The following is a 20,859-nucleotide window of genomic DNA, read 5'->3' on the forward strand; positions in this document are numbered from 1 at the left end:
CTTTTTAATGTAGTCTCCTTGTAGATTACTGCACTTAGTCCAACGATGTTCCAGTGCCGTAATACCATCTTGAAAATGAGTTTCCTCCAGGCCTGCAAAATAGTTCTCAACTCAGGCTATCAGTTCTTCGTTTTTCATCCACCAAGAAAAATTTTCAGTTTTGGGATGTAATGGAAGTCTGGTGTAGCCATATTAGGTGAATAAGGTGGGTGTGGCAACAATTCATACCTTAGTTTGTGTAATTTTGCCATGGATATGGCACATGTGTGCAGGTGTGCATTATCTTGATGGAAGATGTCTTTCTTCCATGTGAAACCTGGCCTTTTGTCCTGTATATTTTGTTGCAATTTGTCCAGGAGGGTAGCACAGTATTCTGCAGTAATTGTTTGCCCAGTGGGGAGATAATCTACAAACAGAATCCCCTTCGCATCCCAGAACACTGATGCCACTACCTTTCCCGCTGAAGGAATTGTCTTTGCTTTCTTTGGTGATGGAGAATCAGTATGTTTCCACTGCTTTGACTGTTGTTTTGTCTCTGGGGTATAGTAGTGCACCCAAGTTTCATCTGTAGTCACAAATCGGCGCAAAAAATCTTGTTTGTTTCTCCTAAAATGGGCCAAGCATTGTTCCGATATGCCTTTTCTTGTTTGTTTTTGATCCAGCATCAAGAGTCGTGGTACCCACCTTGCAGATAATTTTTTCATTTCAAATTCTTCAGTTAAAATGTGATATAGCCTTTCAGATTACATCTGGCAAGCGTGAACAATTTCACACGCTTTCAATTGGCAGTCCTCAATGACCATTATGTGCACTTTTGCAATGATTTCTGGAGTAGTGACACATCTTGGCTGGCCATTGCGCAGATCATCATCTAAGCTCTCCCGACCAAATTTAAATACATTTGTCCACTTAGCAACAGTTGAATATAAAGGAGCGGAGTCCCCCAGTGTATTCTGGAAATTGGCATGAATGTCCTTTGCTTTCATACCTTTCTTTACGAAGTGCTTAATCACTGCTTGAATCTCTATTTTTTTCCATCTTTGCAAATCACTACACAGGAACAACAACAGAGCCATGTCGCTGCCACAGCTCTCTTCCAAGAACACTGATGTGGCACATGTTTACAGGCAATAGTCCAATGAATATTGTGGTGATTCCGAGAACTTTTCAAACCACACTCGTACCTATTGCCACTAGCCCAGTCAAACACAAACAGCATGCTTCCTTATTCTTAGTTTGAGTAAAATACTAATTTCACTCACAAATTACGACTTACTCTGTTGCATCGTTTGTTACTCACTGCCCTTAGTATATCACTAATGCACTAGGTTACACACTCACATATATATACCTTTACTTTATAAAATATAATAGTTCTCTACTCTGTGTGTGTATGTTAAATACTTGATTGCTTGAAGTGTCTTCTCTCCTATTCAGTGCATGCTGCTAATGTTAATGATCTCCAGTGTCCTTTGTGTATCTTTCTGTGTTTGTTTTGTAGTGCATGTGAGGTGGTGGAGCCTTCTTCACAGTAGATGTAATATTGTAGACATTGTGACACAGATATATTGTACCTCATATTATACCCAATTTTTTACCCCACCCTATGTGTTTATTTTTTTAAGTTCCAATCCATCTTTTATTAGACGGATAGCCTTTAGCATCTAGGGTTTACTACTTTTCAGGAAAAGGGGGCACCAAGCGGCCACCACAGGCTGCAAGCTATTGCATATTTCTGGAAGAACCAAGAACAAAACAGTCACAGTTGTTAGTTAATGAATTTAGAACTGTTGACTCCTCACATGAAACAAGCTTTCTCATTTAAGAGATGTTTCGGACATAACTTAGATGTATATTTAAAACTGACTCTCACAAACTTAGCTCAGTTATTGAACAAAAATGTTTTGTTCATCAATAAATGAGTAGTGCCTGCTTTCACCAACTTAAATATTATTTACAGATAGTACTTAATGCTATCTAGAACCACTTACTGGGGAAATATAAAAATACATACAGTTTTGGTTTATTAAAGCATGTCCTTATCATATCTAGTTGAGTATCACGTATTTTTATGCATAAATATTTTTGTTAGATGCCATTTGTTAGTATTTTCCAGCTCTTTTTCAACTTCTTAGTTGGCTAACGACAACAGAGGAAGAGAGAGATAAGAAATCTTCACTAGAATATCCATTTCATTCATTTGCTACCTTATGTGAAACTTCAGGCCTACAAAGTTTCACATGTTTTTGTCCTTTCCCTGTTTCTGCAGTGCATTGTCTGTTTCTACCTTTTTCAATCACCCCAACTGTGATCTTCACCATTAATTAATCTGCATTCTAGTAATCCTTATTTAGAGTTCCTTCAGACTACCGAACCCTCCAGTATCAAGGATGGATGATTCTAGTTCCATAGTGATAGTGTCTAGCACTTTGTAGAGAAAGCCACCTCACCACAATATTTTTGCATTGTGGCAGTGGTGCATGGCCTGTCTCATGCTCTGATTGTGACTTGGACTGGCATCTGATGGTTTCTGCGTCATATTATTCACCATGCCAATGGTGTGAGCAATTATTGTGTACCTGTGACCATTGTCATTGTATATGTGAAGCTGTTATCTTTCTCATTTTTTGTTTTTATTTGATGCATTTGCTTCTCTTTATTCTAAATTTTGAATGTGTGGATCCAAGTGAAAAGGGACAAAATTTGATCTATTAGTATTATTTGTGCTGTTGTTTTCTAGGAAGTGTTGTGTGTTAATGTGTATGTAACATTTGGATTTAATTTTGTATTGATACACACAACTTACAACAACCAAGTCTGTATGTATTCTACTTTATTCCATTTATTTCATACAAATAATATGAAATAGTATAAAGTTACAAATTGGTCATTGTTTGGTTATTCAGGGAAGAACAGTATCGGATTATGTGGAATGAACTGGAAACTTTCTTGCGTGCACATTGTCGCAGTGAGCAACACAGCCGTGTGTTGAATTGCCTCTTGGAATGCCGGAACAAGTCTCCTGATGACGATAAAACAAAGGCTGAAAAACCTGGAGACATAGTAGAACTTGATGAGGCTCTTCGTGAACTTGACCAGTAAGTTAATGCATTTCTAAGATATGTATAGTAGGTATATACAGTACATATTTTTAGGTGGATTATCTTGCTCCGGACACTCATGTGAATAATTTCACTATTTGTTTTTGTATTGCTTTGCCACTGACTTTAACTACTTCTATTTGAAAGCCACTATCTGCAGACAGAGAAATATTAAATGGCTTTATGCACATAATCAACCATTACATTTAGATTGTTATTATTTTTTATTAACTATTTTAGTTATGGTGATTTACACACATTACTAATGGAGTTTATTCACAAAAAGAAATATATGTACAATATGTTCTTTGGAAACAGTGCAAGTTATCTTAAGTCCATATCCTAAGCAAAGTCCAGTCCCAGGCCATATCAGACTTCACCTCTACAGATGGCACATCTGAATATCAGTACCAAGTCAGTAGTGACACCACAGAGGTCAACAGTAAGGTCACACCAACTACTCAGTTTCCATGGTAACATCAAAAGGCACCAGAACAAGAATGTGTGTTTCTGGCTCATCTCTGAAATGTTTGAAGAGATATTGGAATGCTTATACAATTTTGTTTCTATTGTTTTACTTGGCTATCTTCCTTCGTAAGAGATCTAAGGGGATGCTTGCTTCTATTGTTTAAAATTTGCAATGCTTATTGTAGTAAGCTTTTTATTCTTTTTAAGATGTTTTAATGTTCATTTCTGCAGATTTGGAAAATTGGGTGAAACCTCATCAGAGTTTTCATCTCGAGCAACAGTTATCCGAGCAACAACCGATTCTCCAATGTCTCCACCACCAGCATCTGCAACAGTGGGAATTGTTTCCACAACTCGAGTGCCACCAGTGGGACACAGATCAGCAGCTGTAGGAAGTAGCATATATTCAGGACCTCGCACTTTCCTTGATGTGTGGGTTGAACGAGTTGCATCACGTTCTGACACAAAGTTGGAATTCTCAGGGCGGCTTTCAGGAGATCCACTTCCAGGTGGCGGCAGCATTGCAAGACTGTATCCAAATGTCAAAGATGCAAGTGAATCAAGAACTGGTGGTAATCGTGGTGCTGAGATAGTTGGTGATGGGTAGGCTGTGTTTTATTATAATTCCTTGTTTATCACCTGGAAACTATTTAGACAGCATGATAGTGCTTAATGTGCCTGTGCAAGTCTTAATACTGATAATCGTTTTTACTGGTTAGTGATAGTTTCTCACACTTTTTTCCTGGCAAGATGAACTAATGAGTTTTTACTTGCCATGAGTGGTACTTTGTTCCCTTTTTGAATATTGTGTGACCAGTGTGCTTAATGTCAATTCCCAAGTGAAATGAGGTCTAATGAAAATGTGTTTTGCAAGTGTGAGAATACTTATCATTTATTTCTCTGTTTTTAAACCTTATTTGTATATAGTACTAATAATTATGAATGTTTTTGTGCTTACTTACTTGAGTGACTTTGTCTTGTAATAAGAACTTATCACTACCCTTATAACTTCATTGGCTGGCTTAATGTATTATTATTCATAAGCATTCTATAGTGACAATCTTTGAGTGCAGCATGCTTTGGAATTAATGGCTGTTTATTATATTTTGGCAAGAAGTACATTTTATTTGTAATGAAACAGGAACTTGATGACCTTTTGTTCTCTAGTCATAAAAAATGTAACCGAAATCATCAGAAATGAGGACAAGTATAAAATTAATAGCCTGAAAACTTGAGAAATATGTAACCAGAAAATAGTTTTTAAAACATGTTTGTATGTGAACATTGTTTTGTTGGGAAAGAATGCTAAACTGTTAATTAGTAAAGTACATCATGTACCTATGATAGTCTCTATGGACCATAGTGTATAATGGCAGCAAGTTTTGGTTATTAAGTTTGTTGCCATGATACATGGTGCTGTTTATGGTTAACATCCCAAGCATTTCTTTAAGGGGCAGTAAGAACAAAACTGGTACATCTACTTTTTGTTAAAGGATATATGATTAAATCTATAAATAAAGATTTTGTTGTTGCCAAATATGATTAATAATAGATAATTTTTTTATATTTTTGGGTTTGTTGCTGATGAGGAAAAAGAGTTATAGGCAGTCCTTGGAGCACTTGCTGCAACTGTATTGTATTACATTAATTATGATGTAAAGTTGTGTCAGGTTCTACCTTTAACTCCATAGCTACTTACGAGATGAATTGGATCATTATGCTCACAGTCAAAAATCATCCTGTGGATAGTAGAAACAATATGAAGTGAGTAAGTGGTGTGTTTGAAAAAACTGTGGTAAGGCAAACATGAAGTGAAAGAGAAGCTCCAACATTCTCACAGCATAGAGCTAAAATTACAGTTTTCAGAGTGAGAAAATACTGTAGAAGATAAAAGCTGCCAAATGAGAGCATTACATTTAGGTAAAGAAGTTATAAACATTGATGGAGCCACACACATTTTCAACAACCTTCAATTTAATCATTAGGCAAAACATACAAACCCCTGTGAGAGTTGCTGTTGGGTGAGGAGTGCTTCCCAACAATGAGGGCAAGGCATGTGACTACAAATTTTCAAATGCCAACCAAGTGCAGAGAACCCCTCAGCATCTCATGTTGTAAAGATACAATAAACATTAAAGAGAGGTGGAAGAGCTCATTCAGAATGCTCTGAGAAAAAATAAATCATTCCATTAGCTCAACACAAGTATGGGGATCCATCTAAATAATTTCTGGGAATTGCAGTTGGCCACATCCAATGCTGATGGACTGATGGAGGAAAGTGTATGAACATGATCTAGAGATTTTGTCCAGACACTGGCAGATCATTTTGCCAAAAGTGCTGCCAATGCCCACGTGGATCCAGAATTCCTTTACTGCCATGTGACAGTGATGAGAGGTGAGTTAGGCTACATATCTAACTTGTTTGAGTCCAGTAATTGTAATGACTCCATGTAGGAGCTGCATTCAGCACATTCTGATGGTCGTGATTCTGCTCTCTGTAGCAGACAGGACAATTTCCCAGCTTGTTGAGAGAGGCAATTGTAGTCTTCCTTCCCTATCAAAAAATTGTCCCAGTTGTAATAGTGTTGCCTTAACAGTATATGGGGTAATTCTTCTTAACATTTAAAAAGTGATCTAGATGATGATGAGACAAGTAATGTAATATAAGACAAGTGTAGCCACAAATGTCAGGAAATACCCCAGAAGTGGATGACAAATACTGAACATGGTGATGTTACCAGAGGATGTAACTTGCGCCCAATGCAGTCTGTTGCATCTGATCATCCCAACCCAAGTCAAGTATTCACTTCGGCGTGGCTTTGGGCATAAATGCAGAACTTTAGCATGTGGGGCTCAGTGTTAGAGTGCTGCAACGCTCAGTGTTTGATCAGTCACGGTTCGCCTGTTAATGGGGAGACCGAGCCTCTCATGTCCGGCCCCACACGACTCGGCTCGCTCATGTACTCGCCCCATGTCTGATGTCCGGATTCCTGACACTCGGATAACCGAGCTTGTCAATAGGAAACATTAAATAAGTGCTGTCCCTGTAACCTAGAAGACAACCATCTTTGTAAAGAAAGCATAAAAAGAACATTAAACATTTACAGACGTAAAACTTGTCATACTTTTCACTTGTTTGCAACAGAAACAAAATTATAGTTATTATTGATCAGCAGTAAATCACTAACGTGTTCCCGATTTAATTGGCTGCGGCGATTTTTCAGTAACATGCCGGCTTTACTAAAGCATCTTCCACTACGTGCGCTTGTTGCTGGGATACATAAAATATGTCTTGCAACTGCATCCAGGCCTGGCAGGTCTGTTTCATGTCTGCTCCACCACTTTAAGACGTCATCATCATCTCTGGGGTGCATTAAAATGTAGAGATCTACTTCATCTGCTGCAGATGATCTGTTGTTCCTCCATTCCTTGAAACGATTTCTCTTTCTGGGTGGTGATGGCACAGTACTTGAAGGATCTATGATAATAAACAAAAGAGACAAATAATACAGAACTGATGTGGAAATCATTGAAACATTCCCTTAAAAACAGAGTGTTTTACGTTAATGAAATATTATACGAATTATAAAATTCCCGTTTCTCCATAATACACTATCCACTAACTATTCAAAAATGATTATGTGAATGATTGCATGTTGTACCTGCATAAGTAGCACACATTTCTCACACATTGCTAAGAATTTCCTGCTTTTCATTTACTTCAAGCATATTAAGATCACGGAAAGACGGCCAAAGAAACACAGCAAATTTATGTCTGGAAGTGATCACAATCTTCTCACAAACGAAAGTCAAGGCTCGATTTTTAATCCTTTGTACCTGCTGTTAAAAAATACGTATCTGTTGGTACACATCAATTATCCTAGTAAATTATAAATCTATTGTGTATCATAATGACACAGCACTTTTAACTGCAGTAATTACTCACAAATTTGTTGCAGTTTGTGAAACCAAAGAAGAACTAATTGGATTGTCGGTTCTTTTTCGCCTTCTAATTCATCTGTGGCCTCTTTAAATGGTGTCAGAAAATGCGCAATTTTTCCTGCAAGCTCATTATCGTATCCTTTCAATCTGTAAGCCGAGTCCTTTTCCATCAGCAAGGTAGCAACTTTGTTATACTGAGTGAGTAAGGATTCCAGCATAGTGTACAACATGTTCCAGCGTGTGCAGACCTCTTGTTTCAACCATGATTTCAAAGACGAGCAGAGGCCACTTTTCGTAATGTACCTTACAATGCATTTTGCAGTATTTATTGTTGATGCGATGTTCGGGGCATGATTTAACAAGAAGTTATCTTCATAGAAAGTATGGCTGAGTGCTGTGTTTATACAGTGAACAGCACAAGGAATCCTTTCGTGATTTTCCAAAGCCTTTATTACATTGGCACCCTGGTCGGAGACAAAAACAAAACTGTGCAACATGTCGAGCGAAATGTCCCAATCAGCCATCCTCTCTTCAATTTTTTTCATAACATTTACTCCCATCTTCTTGAAGTCCAAGAATTTTGTTGAAAATAAAACATTGTTCACAAGAGACCAATCTGAGTTGATGTAATGTGTTGCAAGTGTCAAATAGTGCACCTGATTATGCGAATCAGTCCACACATCAACTGTCACAGTACATGTTTTATTAATAACTTCCGCAATACCAGAAGGCATTACGCTGTTTTGTATTGCATCAGCTTGTTCTTTGACATATCTGCTTATAGAACAGGGATGTGGCATCACATCTGCCACGTTAACTTCTCCATAATGCACACCTAGACGTATTAACTCTTGGCCTAGTTCTTTGAAACCTTCACCGGAAACAGCATTAAAAGGTCTTATATAATCAGCACACATTGCAACACACTTTGTTGTAATACTATTTTTTTTATTACTGCTGGTATCTTTATGAGGTTTCTTGCAATTGTGTTTTTTTAAATGAGTGGTTCTCGACTGTAAACACAATAATGTAGAGCAGTTTATGCACGATACGTACCCGGTAGACACACTGTTTTCATCTACAGCAAACAGAAATGTACTCCATACTTGGCTTTTTAGAGCTTCCGGTGTCTTCAATGTGTAAACATTGGTTTCAATCTTACATCTTACTTCACTGGCTTCCTCACGATGCATGAGTACAGAGAGATACACACCACAAATGAGAAGCCCGTTCTGGCTGCAGTCTCACACGGATAATGACACGTGTAATGTGTTTGAAGTTACATGCTACGTATTCGGTCACGGCTTCTATGCCCAGTCACTAGAACTAGTGCAGGCAGCCTATCCAGTTAGGGTGTGCTTGCCCCATCTTGTATTTTGTGCTCGCTTACTCGGTCACGCAGGACTCTACTCAGTGTTTTGCATGTGGCAGACAGTATTTTTTTGCATTGCATTAAACAATTATGTGTTTTCATTGAGTTAGGATTTACTATTTTATTTATGGGTCTCCTCTGTCTTCACTGGATTATTACATAGTACAGTACAATGAAAACCTAGCATGTTGTATCACAAGTGATTACTTGGGTTGCGGTCTGCACTGGTTTACTGCATAGTACACTACAGTGAAAACCTAACATGTCACATCGCAAGTGAATGAGTATAAGCTTTGGAACTGTATTGTTATAATAAATGAGCTACACTGAAGAGCCAAAGAGACTTGTGCACCTGCCTAATATCATGTAGGGACCTTGCAAGCACGCAGAACTGTCGCAACATGACGTGGCATGGAGTCGACTAATGTCTGAAGTAGTGCTGGAGGGAATTGACACCACGAATCCTGCAGGGCTGTCCATAAATCTGTGAGAGAACAAGGGGTTGGAGATCTCTTCTGAACAGCACGTTGCAAGGCATCCCATATATGTCAGTAAGGTTCATGATGGGTTGTTTAGTGGCCAGTAGAAGCGTTGAAACTCAGAAGAGTGTTCCTGGAGCTACTCTGTAGCAATTATGGATGTGTGGGGCATTGGATTGTCCTGCTGAAGTACCCAAGTCTGTCAGAATGCACAATGAATGTGAATGGATGCAGGTGATAAGACAGGACACTTACGTAGTGTCACCTGTCAAGAATTGTATCTAGACATATCAGGAGTCCCATTTCACTCCAACTGCACACACCCCACACCATTATAGAGCCTCCACCAGCTTGAACAGTCCTCTGCTGACATGCAGGATCCATGGATTCTTGAGGTTGTCTCCATACCCATATACTGCTCAATCAGTTTGAAACAAGGCTCGTCCGACCAGGCAACATGTTCCCAGTCATCAACAGTTCATTGTCGGTGTTGATGGGCACAGGTGAGGCATAACCTTTGTGTTGTGCAGTCATCAAGGATACACAAGTGGGCCTTTGGCTCTGAAAGCTCATATTGTTGCTCTGAAAGCCCATATTGTTGATGTTTCATTGAACGGTTCGCACGCTGACACTTTTTGATGGCCCAGCATTGAAATCTGCAGCAATTTGTGGAAGGGTAGCACTTCTGTCACATTGAACGATTCTCTTTAGTCATCATTGGGCTCGTTCTTGCAGGATCTTTTTCCGGCCGCAGCAATGTTGGAGATTTGATGTTTCATTGGATTCCTGATATTCATGGTACACTCATGAAATGGTCGTATGGAAATATCCCCACTTCATCTTTACCATGGAGATGCTGTGTTCCGTCGCTCATGCGCCGACTGTAACACCACGTTCAAACTCACTTAAATCTTGATAACCTGCCATTGTAGCTGCAGTAACCAATCTAACAGCTGCACCTGTTGTCATGTATAGGCATTGCTGACCATAGTGCCGTATTCTGCCTGTTTACATCTCTCTGTATTTGAATACATGTACCTATACCAGTCTCTTTGGTGGTTCAATGTAATACAGACTAAATAAAGTCTGTAAACAAGAAGGGACAGAAAGAAATAAATGCAAAATAAGAACAACTTTTGTGCAGTTACATCAAGGATAATAATTGTGTAGCTTCTAAGTTTATAATAGATTACATTTACAAAAGGAGTTAAAAAATAAAAGAAAAGAAAAACAGTAGCTTAGCTGAGTGATGTGCAGCCTGTAAGGGTAGGATCAGCAAGCCTAACTGCTGCACGAGGTATGTCATCTGATGACATCACATGTTGAACATTTGTCATCCACTTTTGTGGTATTTCCTGATATTCGGGGCCCAAGTGTCTTATATTAAATTATTTGTCTCGGCATCATCCACGTCATTTCAGCGTTTTTTAAATGTTGATAAGAATCACTCTGCATATGAGGAAGATATTGGTGTGAATGATAAACTGTTAACCAACCAGCATGGATCTTAGAGATCAGGATGCTTGTTAGCCAATCTCAGTGTAAGTTCAGGGCAACCTGACCCTGTTGGATCCAGCTATACTACAGGATTTCTTATGAAGAAATATAATAGGGATTTTGTTTTAATTTGTCAAAGGCATAAGAGTACTATCAGATGGAACAGTAATCTATGACTTCTCCATCAATGGGGCTTCTGAGATTGTCTGCGTATATCAATATAGCTCATTTTAATGTGTCAAGTTGGTGAAGTTCTATTTGATTGGCATGAAAATGGCACCCTTCAAAGAAGTATGTAAAGTGTAACGCTTTTCACTGTAGCCATAATCAGTGTAATATTGTTTATGGTGATCTCTGTCTAGTGCTCATAATTTATGGACAGTTTTGCAGTTCTTTGTGCCACTTCCGACCAAGCAACAGGAACTTGCCAGTTGGATCTCGCAATTAGAAAACTGCACAAGTGAGATCCAGATACTTGTTTATATATTTTTTAATACAAGCATGTCCAATAATTTAATCATTTTTGTTGTAATTGTAGTTGGTATGCAAATGAGGGAAATCATTTTAATTTTTAAGGATTATTAGAGGTTGAAACAGACAGCAATGATTTTTCCAAATACAGTCCATGTTAGTTACTCCATGCCAAACCCCCTCCATACTGTAGATGACTTACTGGATACAAGTAAGGAATGAGTTGCATAAAATAAGGGAAAGGCAACCACTCACCTATAGCAGACTGATGTGTGGTACATAGACACACTTAACAGGAAATAGTGTTCACTAGCTTTTGAGCTCTCTGGCTCTTCTTGTATTTGGAAGTGCCACATACACAACCACACAGCCATGCAAACACATGATATTGTGGCTACAATGACAACCATTATTATTTATTGAGAATAGTTGCCTGGGCTAATGGATTTGGGGAGGCTGTGGGGAAAGACCACAAGGCAAGGAGGGGGTAGAGGGATGGTGGGATAGTGCTAGGAGAGAAAGGAAAAGACAGATGACTCAGCATCTGCACAACAAGATAAAAGGAGTTATGATGGGGGTAGATCATATAAGAGTTATAGGGAGAGACCTAGAGGGGTTTGGGTGGGGAGAGGAGTGAAAGGAGGGAGAGGGCAAGAGAGAGAGAGAAGAGAAAATGTCCACTTCAGGGGGAGTGGAGATGGGGGTAGGGAGGGGGAGGCAGAATGGTGCTAGAAGGCAGTACACAATCCAGCAAAAAAGGAGGACTGTGGACAATGACAGAGGAGAAAATGGAAGAGGGAAGGAGAGGCAGTGGGAAACAGCTTATTGGAATTTTAGGACGGGGAATTGCAAGAATGCTGGATGTACTGGAGAGACAATTTTCAGTTGGGTAATTGAGGGAAACTTGTGCTTAAGGGAGTATGGAAATGGCACAGACAGTGAAGCAGCTGTTAAAGTCATTTGTATTGTAGAGCAGATCATGTTTGGCTACTGGACGGTCAAGTTTCTGGGTGGCCACAGTTTGACAGTGGCCCTTCATGCGAGTAGACAGCTGAGTTACCTGTCTTGCCCATGCAGAATGCTGCATAGTAATTGCAGCATTGCTGATATATCACATGTCTGCCTTTGCATATGGCCCTGCCTTTTATAGGGTAGGAAATTCATGTGACTGGACTACAGTAGGAGGTGATGGATTGGTTTAAGGGGCAGGTCTTCCATCTGGTTTGTCCACAAGGGCATGGCCCATGGGGTGCAGAATTAGGAGCAGGATTGGAATATGGATGGACAAAGATATTCTGGGGATTTTACTTAGGATATCCCTAATCTCAGGGCACATGTGACGTAGTTGAAACCCAGATGAAGAGTCTGGTGGAGCTTTTCAAGGCCAGGTTGATACTATATGATAAGAGGAGTGCTAATTGGTGGCTGGTTGACAGGTTTACTTATGTTGGAGAAGGAGATGGTACAGGAGATCTGTTTATGGATGAGCTTGATAGGATATTGTCTGTCAAAAAAGGCCCTGGAAAGATTATCAGTAAATTTCAAAAACTCCTACCCCCTCCCAAGTGCACATGCGGCATTTACAGGTGCCGAGGCTTTAGGGAAGAGACTTTGACAAGGAACAGGTGACAACTGTCAGTGCTGATGTACTGTTGGTAGTTGGTGTGCTTGATATGAATGGACATGTGAATGTAGTAACTAGATGCTACTATTAATTCAGCTCAAACATTCACGGTAGCAAAAAAGTTTTCCTGTCATGATTTCTTGAAGGTAGCCATTGAATGCTAGATAATGAAGTGCTTGTATGACAGGGCACCCCATAACAGAAATATTAAGAAGGGAATTTAAGGAGATGGGATCTGGATAAACTGAAAGAACCAGAGATTGTACAGAGTTTCAGGGAGAGCATAAGGGAACAATTGACAAGAATGGGGGGAAGAAATACAGTAGAAGAAGAATGGGTAGCTTTGAGGAATGAAATAGTGAAGGCAGCAGAAGATCAAGTAGGTAAAAAGAAGAGGGCTAGTAGAAATCCTTGGGTAACAGAAGAGATACTGTTTAATTGATGAAAGGAGAAAATACAAAAATGCAGCAAGTGAAGCAGGCAAAAGGAATACAAACGTCTCAAAAATGAGATCGACAAGAAGTGCAAAATGGCTAAGCAGGGATGGCTAGAGGACAAATGTAAGGATGTAGAGGCTTATCTCACTAGGGGTAAGATAGATACTGCCTACAGGAAAATTAAAGAAACCTTTGGAGAAAAGAGAAACGCTTGTATGAATATCAAGAGCTCAGATGGAAACCCAGTTCTAAGCAAAGAAGGGAAAGCAGAAAGGTGGAAGAGTACATAGAGGGTCTATACAAGGACGACGTAGTTGAGGACAATATTCTGGAAATGGAGGAGAATGTAGATGAAGACGAAATGGGAGATACAATACTGCGTGAAGAGTTTGACAGAGCACTGAAAGACCTACGTCGAAACAAGGCCCTGGGAGTAGACAATATTCCATTAGAACTACTGACAGCCTTGGGAGAGCCAGTCCTGACAAAACTCTACCATCTGGTGAGCAAGATGTATGAGACAGGCAAAATTCCCTCAGACTTCAAGAAGAATATAATAATTCCAATCCCAAAGAAAGCAGGTGTTGACAGATGTGAAAATTACCGAACTATCAGTTTAATAAGTCACAGCTGCAAAATACTAACGTGAATTCCTTACAGACGAATGGAAAAACTGGTAGAAGCCGACCTCGGGGAAGATCAGTTTGGATTCCGTAGAAATGTTGGAACATGTGAGGCAATACTGACCCTACGACTTATCATAGAAGAAAGATTAAGGAAAGGCAAACCTACGTTTCTAGCATTTGTAGACTTAGAGAAAGCTTTTGACAATGTTGACTGGAATACTCTCTTTAAAATTCTGAAGGTGGCAGGGGTAAAATACAGGGAGCGAAAGGCTATTTACAATTTGTACAGAAACCAGATGGCAGTTATAAGAGTCGAGGGACATGAAAGTGAAGCAGTGGTTGGGAAGGGAGTGAGACAGGATTGTAGCCCCTCCCCGATGCTATTCAATCTGTATATTGAGCAAGCAGTAAAGGAAACGAAAGAAAAGTTCGGAGTTGGTATTAAAATCCATGGAGAAGAAATAAAAACTTTGAGGTTCGACGATGACATCGTAATTCTGTCAGAGACAGCAAAATACTTGGAAGAGCAGTTGAACGGAGTGGACAGTGTCTTGAAAGGAGGGTATAAGATGAACATCAACAAAAGTAAAACGAGGATAATGGAATGTTGTTGAATTAAGTCAGGTGATGCTGCGGGAATTAGATTAGGAAATGAGACACTTGAAGTAGCAAAGGAGTTTTGCTATTTTGGGAGCAAAATAACTGATGATGGTCGAAGCAGAGAGGATATAAAATGTAGACTGGCAATGGCAAGGAAAGCATTTCTGAAGAAGAGAAATCTGTTAACATCGAGTATAGATTGAAGTGTCAGGAAGTCGTTTCTGAAAGTATTTGTATGGAGTGTAGCCATGTATGGAAGTGAAACATGGACGATAAATAGTTTAGACAAGAAGACAATAGAAGCTTTCGAAATGTGGAGCTACAGAAGAATGCTGAAGATTAGATGGGTAGATCAGATAACTAATGATGAGGTATTGAATAGAATTGGGGAGAAGAGGAGTTTGTGGCACAACTTGACTAGAAGAAGGGATCAGTTGGTAGGACATGTTCTGAGGCATCAAGGGATCACCAATTTAGTACTGGAGGACAGCATGGAGGGTAAAAATCATAGAAGGAGACCAATAGATGAATTTACTAAGCAGATTCAGAAGGATGTAGGCTGCAGTAGGTACTGGGAGATGAAGAGGCTTGCAGAGGATAGAGTAGCATGGAGAGCTGCATCAAACCAGTCTCAGGACTGAAGACCACAACAACAACAAGAGTATGTTACAAAATGGTACAACTGGTACAATTTGATATGTGGCACTTGATGTTCTGAACCTAAGACCATGATATCGAAATAACTTAGCTGTGGATCTGCAGTCTATGATATTTTCATTATAAGTTGAAGTAATATGCAAACACACTGTTAGTGGTCCAAGATCTCTGTAAATAGTGACACCTAATTTCGAAAATAGTTTTCCGAGTACTGTACTGAACTGAGTTTTCTGATTGCTTGTGCGGAACTGTATGTGTGTGTCCATGTTGTGTCACGTTTTGGCACCTGTCTGCCAGTTGAGTCGTAAGTAATGTAGACCACAGTTTGTGAGTTCCGTCTGAAGGTCGCTGCACACACTTGAGAGGCACTGGACAAGTGGTTGTGCCTGTGTGGCAGTGGGCTCTTGTGGTATTTGTTGTGTACCTTTTGCTTGGTACGCAACAAGACGTATTTATGGACTCATCTGAGAGGTGGAGATCGACATCTAGGAAGGTGGAGTGGATTTGGGATTAGGTGTTAAGGTTATACAGCAAAGAGCAAAGTTTGTCCATGCCACGAGTCCAGGTATTCTTTATCTCGTGAATGTGAACCAAACAATTCAGGTGTCAGGTTTTGGGATGGGCCTAAGGCCTTGGGGAGCTGTTGGAGGTCATATTAGATTTCTGGACTAGGATCATGGTTGTGAGGTTTTTATGCAGAGATGTCGAAATACGGCAGAGCCCCTCAACTACATAGTCACTACAATTGATGAGAACAGTGGTGAAGTGTTTGCACTGGTAATTACTTTCAGGAGGCAAATGTCAGTACTGACCAAAGACACATTAAAAGCAGAAAAAAACTATTCCTAGGTTTTGGAATTGTTAGTTCCTTCATGAGCGGGAAAGGGGGATATATTTTTGAAAGCTGGGAAGGAGGAACGGGTTACACATACTGCAGGATGAGAGCCACCCATGTAATGTGAGGATGAGGGGTACAAAAGATGGATGGGAAGACATCAGAGAGAGCAGGAGGTTAAAGATTCATTAGCACAGTGCTCTGATCACTTCTTCTCTCCTATGCTTTCCCCTGCATCTTTGTCACCCCTTGTCCTCACATCACCTTTTAAAATCTTTCACTCTTTCTTTTCTAGTGAAGAAACTAACAATTCCAGAAGCTAGAAATATACGAAGGCTATACAAAAAGTAAGCTCTTATTGGTCACAAAATGGAGACCACTGTGAAAATCCAATGAAGCTTTGGAGATATGTGTTGGGCAGTGTATCTTGTATGCTTGTTGATCACGTCACATTGCTCTTTCCAGTTCTGAGTGCACAGTGAGTATGTAAAGATGCCTAGGAAATATCGTTGCTCGCTAAGTATGAGGGCCTGGTGAAAGATTTCACCTGATGTCGTACAGCCCACATAACACAACTGTCATGTGGTTTCTTCTTCATGACAATTCTGTCACACTGCAGGGGCACCCACAATACAGCCCATGACTGACTGTCCCTGAGTTTCATCTCTGCTCACATGAACCACTGACTTTGAAGACAACATTTTGGCACAATTGATGAGCTGTAGACCAGCACAGAGTATTGGGTACAGGGGGGCTGCCTTCTATGGCAAGAGTATGGGAAAGTTGGCACAACGCTACAACAAATGTCTAAGTCAGAGTGGCGACTATGTAGAGAAGTAGCTGGAAGGTGTAGCTAACTGTTGCAAATAAAATATTTTTTATTTTCTCAGTGGTTTCCATTTAATGACCAGTTGGAACATTCTTTCCAAATAGCCCTCATGTTTTTCTACTTACAGTGTGGCTATGGTAGCATTGGTATTCGCGTATTGAATTTATTAGCCAACCTCTCAATCTCCTTGTAGTTTTTCAGTTTTCTCAAGTATATTCTCCTTTAGTTGATACTGATGTTCTTACACGAAGGCTACAAACACACAGAGGCTGACATAGTTCATTAGCAAGATCTTCATTATGATGTTGAGCACAAAATAAATTAAAAAAAAATTCATAGATACACATTTCTCATATGTTGACATTGTTGTGAAGATCCTTGCATAATAACAGAAAAGCGGGATAGTGAAACTGTGACTTCAACATGTAAACTGGCATTGTAAAAATGCCATAAAAGGCAGTAGACAGATTTTATTGTTAAGTTTTTCAATTGGTTTGTCATTTATGAAATAGATGCATTGTATACAGTGTGGAATTACTAGATTTGTAGGATCTTAACCTACATAAAAAAAAGGTGGACCATCTTTTTTTCATGTATTTAGTTAAAAGTTCAACAAGAACACACTGTCTACTATTTTTTAACAAATTTTGTGAAGCAAATAATTAATTCCTTCAAGTTAAAATAAAAAAGTAACCCAAGAGAAGATTTGGCTTCTTCAAGCCTTTAAATGCCATCCAAGTATCACACTTTCAACAGAGGCATGAAAATATGATAGTAATGTCCAAGATTACCCAAAGGAGCATGATTCAGCTGAATACTGAATTTATATGAATTATTCTCATGTTAGAGAGTGTTTCAGAGAAATCACTTTTTTCTGAAACTAACAGTTTTACTATAAGACACACACAGAGTTTCCTTCAGTGACCGGACTGATACATGTTTGGATATTTTCTATAACAATTTCCAGTGTTTATAGTCATGAGTATTTTCCTTCATAATATAGACAAGGGATGACCCTACACAGGGACGTACAATTTCAATACATATAATTTATTTTACAGCATGGTACTCAAGTGTCTGAAAATTGCAAGTTGCTTGGTCTGAAGTAACTTTTTTGGGCACAGACACTTCACTCTGTGCTTTCATTGCTGTTCCTACAGGATCACCACCTTGAGTGCAGCACACTGAAGAAGGGAGTGGGGTTTGTTGACAACCGATGGGCAGCTGCAAGTGCTGTGTCAGTTCATATGATGGGCCACGCCATTGCTGCCACTTTCATGAGACATGGCCGGATCATTTCTTGTGGCTTGGAGTGCTGCAGATGCTTTCAGTAGGAGAGTGCTGATTGATCTCATTAGTGGTTGTTGATTGGAGACAACTTATAGGAGGTGAGCTGCAGTGGAAGATTTAATGGTCAGCTGTAGTGCAATGTGGTGGGGACCAATGGAGCTTTCTCGTCTGCCAGAGACTGTGACATGCTGGCTGTGTGCAAAAGCTGCAACATTGTTGTGGTTGCATCTGTATTGCTGGTCGTGGCAAAGGTTAATAGGAAGACTGTGAGAGACTTAATAACACTACCGTGAAGTTCACTGTGATTGGCAAGTGAAAAGTACTAAGTTTTGTACCAACAGGTGTGATCAAAAAATCAGGCACTATGTGCATGGCTTCTCTGGACAGGTGATCATCTGTCATTTTTACTGCTACTTCTTTGGGCTGAAAATCTCTAACATCTATTGTGATATCTACTAGTTGTGCCGGCAGAGAGCTAGTGGCAGGTGCATTGCTGGAGGTATTGTCTTGTTGGAGGTGACTCGTTGTCTGTGGAGTAAAGGTTCTATTCAGGCTTTAGTCTGTTGATAGGCACTGCTGTTATCTTGCCATTTAAGTCTGTATCAGATGTGTGGCTACATTGTTGCAGCACACAAAATGACCTGATATAAGGCGGCTGCAGCACTGGCCTTATGGTATCTTCACAAATAATTACACAGTCATAGTCAGTGAGTACTTTATGAATGAATGGCATCTGTGCCATAAGTGCTAAACAAAGGAGGTACACTTCAGCTCTGTATATGTCTTTTAACCCTCTGTACCATATCTGGTAAGTCAGATGAGCCGGAGTTGGGTGTAGGCGCATAAACTCAACTGGCAAGGTCAGTTTCTCCCCATATAGAATCTCTGCCAGTGATGCTTTAAAATCATCCCTGTTTCCCATGTGAACACAAAGCATCGCCCATTGGGGGGGCTCCATCCATTTACCCCCAAGGCATTTGAGTGCAGTTTTCATTGTTGCAAGCCATCGATGCACCAGGCATTGCTTTGAAGGTGATAGGCCGTGAAATGATGGAGAGTGATTCCGCACAAGCTGCATAATGCATTAAAAGTGAAGACTTGAATTGGCGGCCCTGATCCATGGTAATGGTGTCAGAGCAGCTAAACTGGGTGAGCCAGTTTGTCACAGAAAAGCGGGGTGTAGATTCTGCTGTAATATAGTCAATCACGACAGCCTGCAATGAGATGGTTATTCAGTCGATCAGGGAATTTCAAAAGTGTTAGGAAAATTTGAAGAAAACACTGGAAATGGTTTGTTTACTGAGATGTGCATCATCGCTGGCTGGGGATGCTGAGAACATGCGCCGCTTCCCTATTCCTTCATTCTTACTGCTTCTCCCCTTCCTACCACTCCCCTCAGCTTGCAGTCAGTGCAGTTACCACCTCTTGCCACTAGCCTAGCAGCTGCCGATGAGGGGCAGGGAGGCATGAGGAGTGGTTTGTTTGGATCTGATTCTCAGAGATTGTTGACGCAGTGGCCGGAGATGGTGCTCATGTGTGCATAAGTTGTGTCTGAGTGATTGTGTGAATGTGCATGTGCTCTTGTCTTCTGACAATGGCTATGGCCAAAAATTTAGTTGTGTGAGTGTGATTGTCTTTTCTACGTGCCTGTCTGCAGCTCAGTGATCATCTTTATGGTGAGTTGCTATCTATCCTCATTAGTATTGATTCTCAGAGTACGTGAGCAAGTTTCTGTTGCATGGATTGATCACCGTGGTCTCATTTCATCAACATGGTATCTGTGACACATGAGTAGCTGGCCACATGAGGGAATTTCCACGATGGGCCTAAACCACAGGTCCTTTCTTTGCATGTGTCTAATGGATTGGGCCTGCCAGTGTGAAGTCCATTGTTTCCCACTAATATGCAGGCACTGCCCATTGGATCTAGTCTTACCAATCTGTCTGTTTATGTGTGGCATAATGCAGCAGATTTTCATGGTTCATCCATGGACCCAGCACAGAGCTGCTCCTCAGCAGGTTAGAGTCCACAGGTGATGGATTTCAGTAATTACGACTGTCTGAGTGCAAGTACATTGTACAGTGTGACATTTATTTATTGTGGTACATTTCGGCACTTCAAAAGTAGTTTATATATTATAAAATATGGATGATATGAAGAATAAAACTGTGGCACTCCCTGTCGGTTTGTATGCTATCTACTCGTATATTTATCGTAAGAAAAATCACACAATACCTGTAAAATGATAGACATAACACAGTGAGTTATATCTGACATTCCTCGACTTGCGCCATAGGGTGGTGGGGTTTCGGGTTCCGCTGGATAGGTCAGGAGTCCACTACACGCAACAAGCGGCTACACGGGTAGCAGGGGTTGTGTGGCGTGGGCTGGGCGGTTTTTTAGGTTAGATGGCCTCGGGCAAGTACAGAAAGGGCAACAGCCTCAACGGGTGCGGGGCAAAGTCAGGACATGCGGGGACCAAGCAGCAATCGGTATTGTAATTGTAAACTGTCGAAGCTGCGTTGGTAAAGTACCGGAACTTCAAGCGCTGATAGAAAGCACCGAAGCTGAAATCGTTATAGGTACAGAAAGCTGGCTGAAGCCAGAGATAAATTCTGCCGAAATTTTTAC

The 20,859-nt window shown here is 40.2% G+C and overlaps 1 protein-coding gene across 2 annotated transcripts in view; it reads left to right on the forward strand.

The window, feature by feature from the left end:
- The window catches only part of LOC126162362 (integrator complex subunit 13), a 302,316-nt gene that overhangs the window by 149,342 nt on the left and 132,115 nt on the right, over nt 1-20,859 (forward strand). For both annotated transcript variants that reach the window (XM_049918816.1, XM_049918815.1), the window contains exons 11-12: nt 2,907-3,098; nt 3,801-4,172. In XM_049918816.1, coding sequence (XP_049774773.1) covers nt 2,907-3,098; nt 3,801-4,172 — 564 coding nt within the window. The remainder of the gene's footprint in view (nt 1-2,906; nt 3,099-3,800; nt 4,173-20,859) is intronic.

This window comes from Schistocerca cancellata, chromosome 2 (assembly GCF_023864275.1).
Source record: "Schistocerca cancellata isolate TAMUIC-IGC-003103 chromosome 2, iqSchCanc2.1, whole genome shotgun sequence".
Taxonomy (NCBI): domain Eukaryota; kingdom Metazoa; phylum Arthropoda; class Insecta; order Orthoptera; family Acrididae; genus Schistocerca; species Schistocerca cancellata.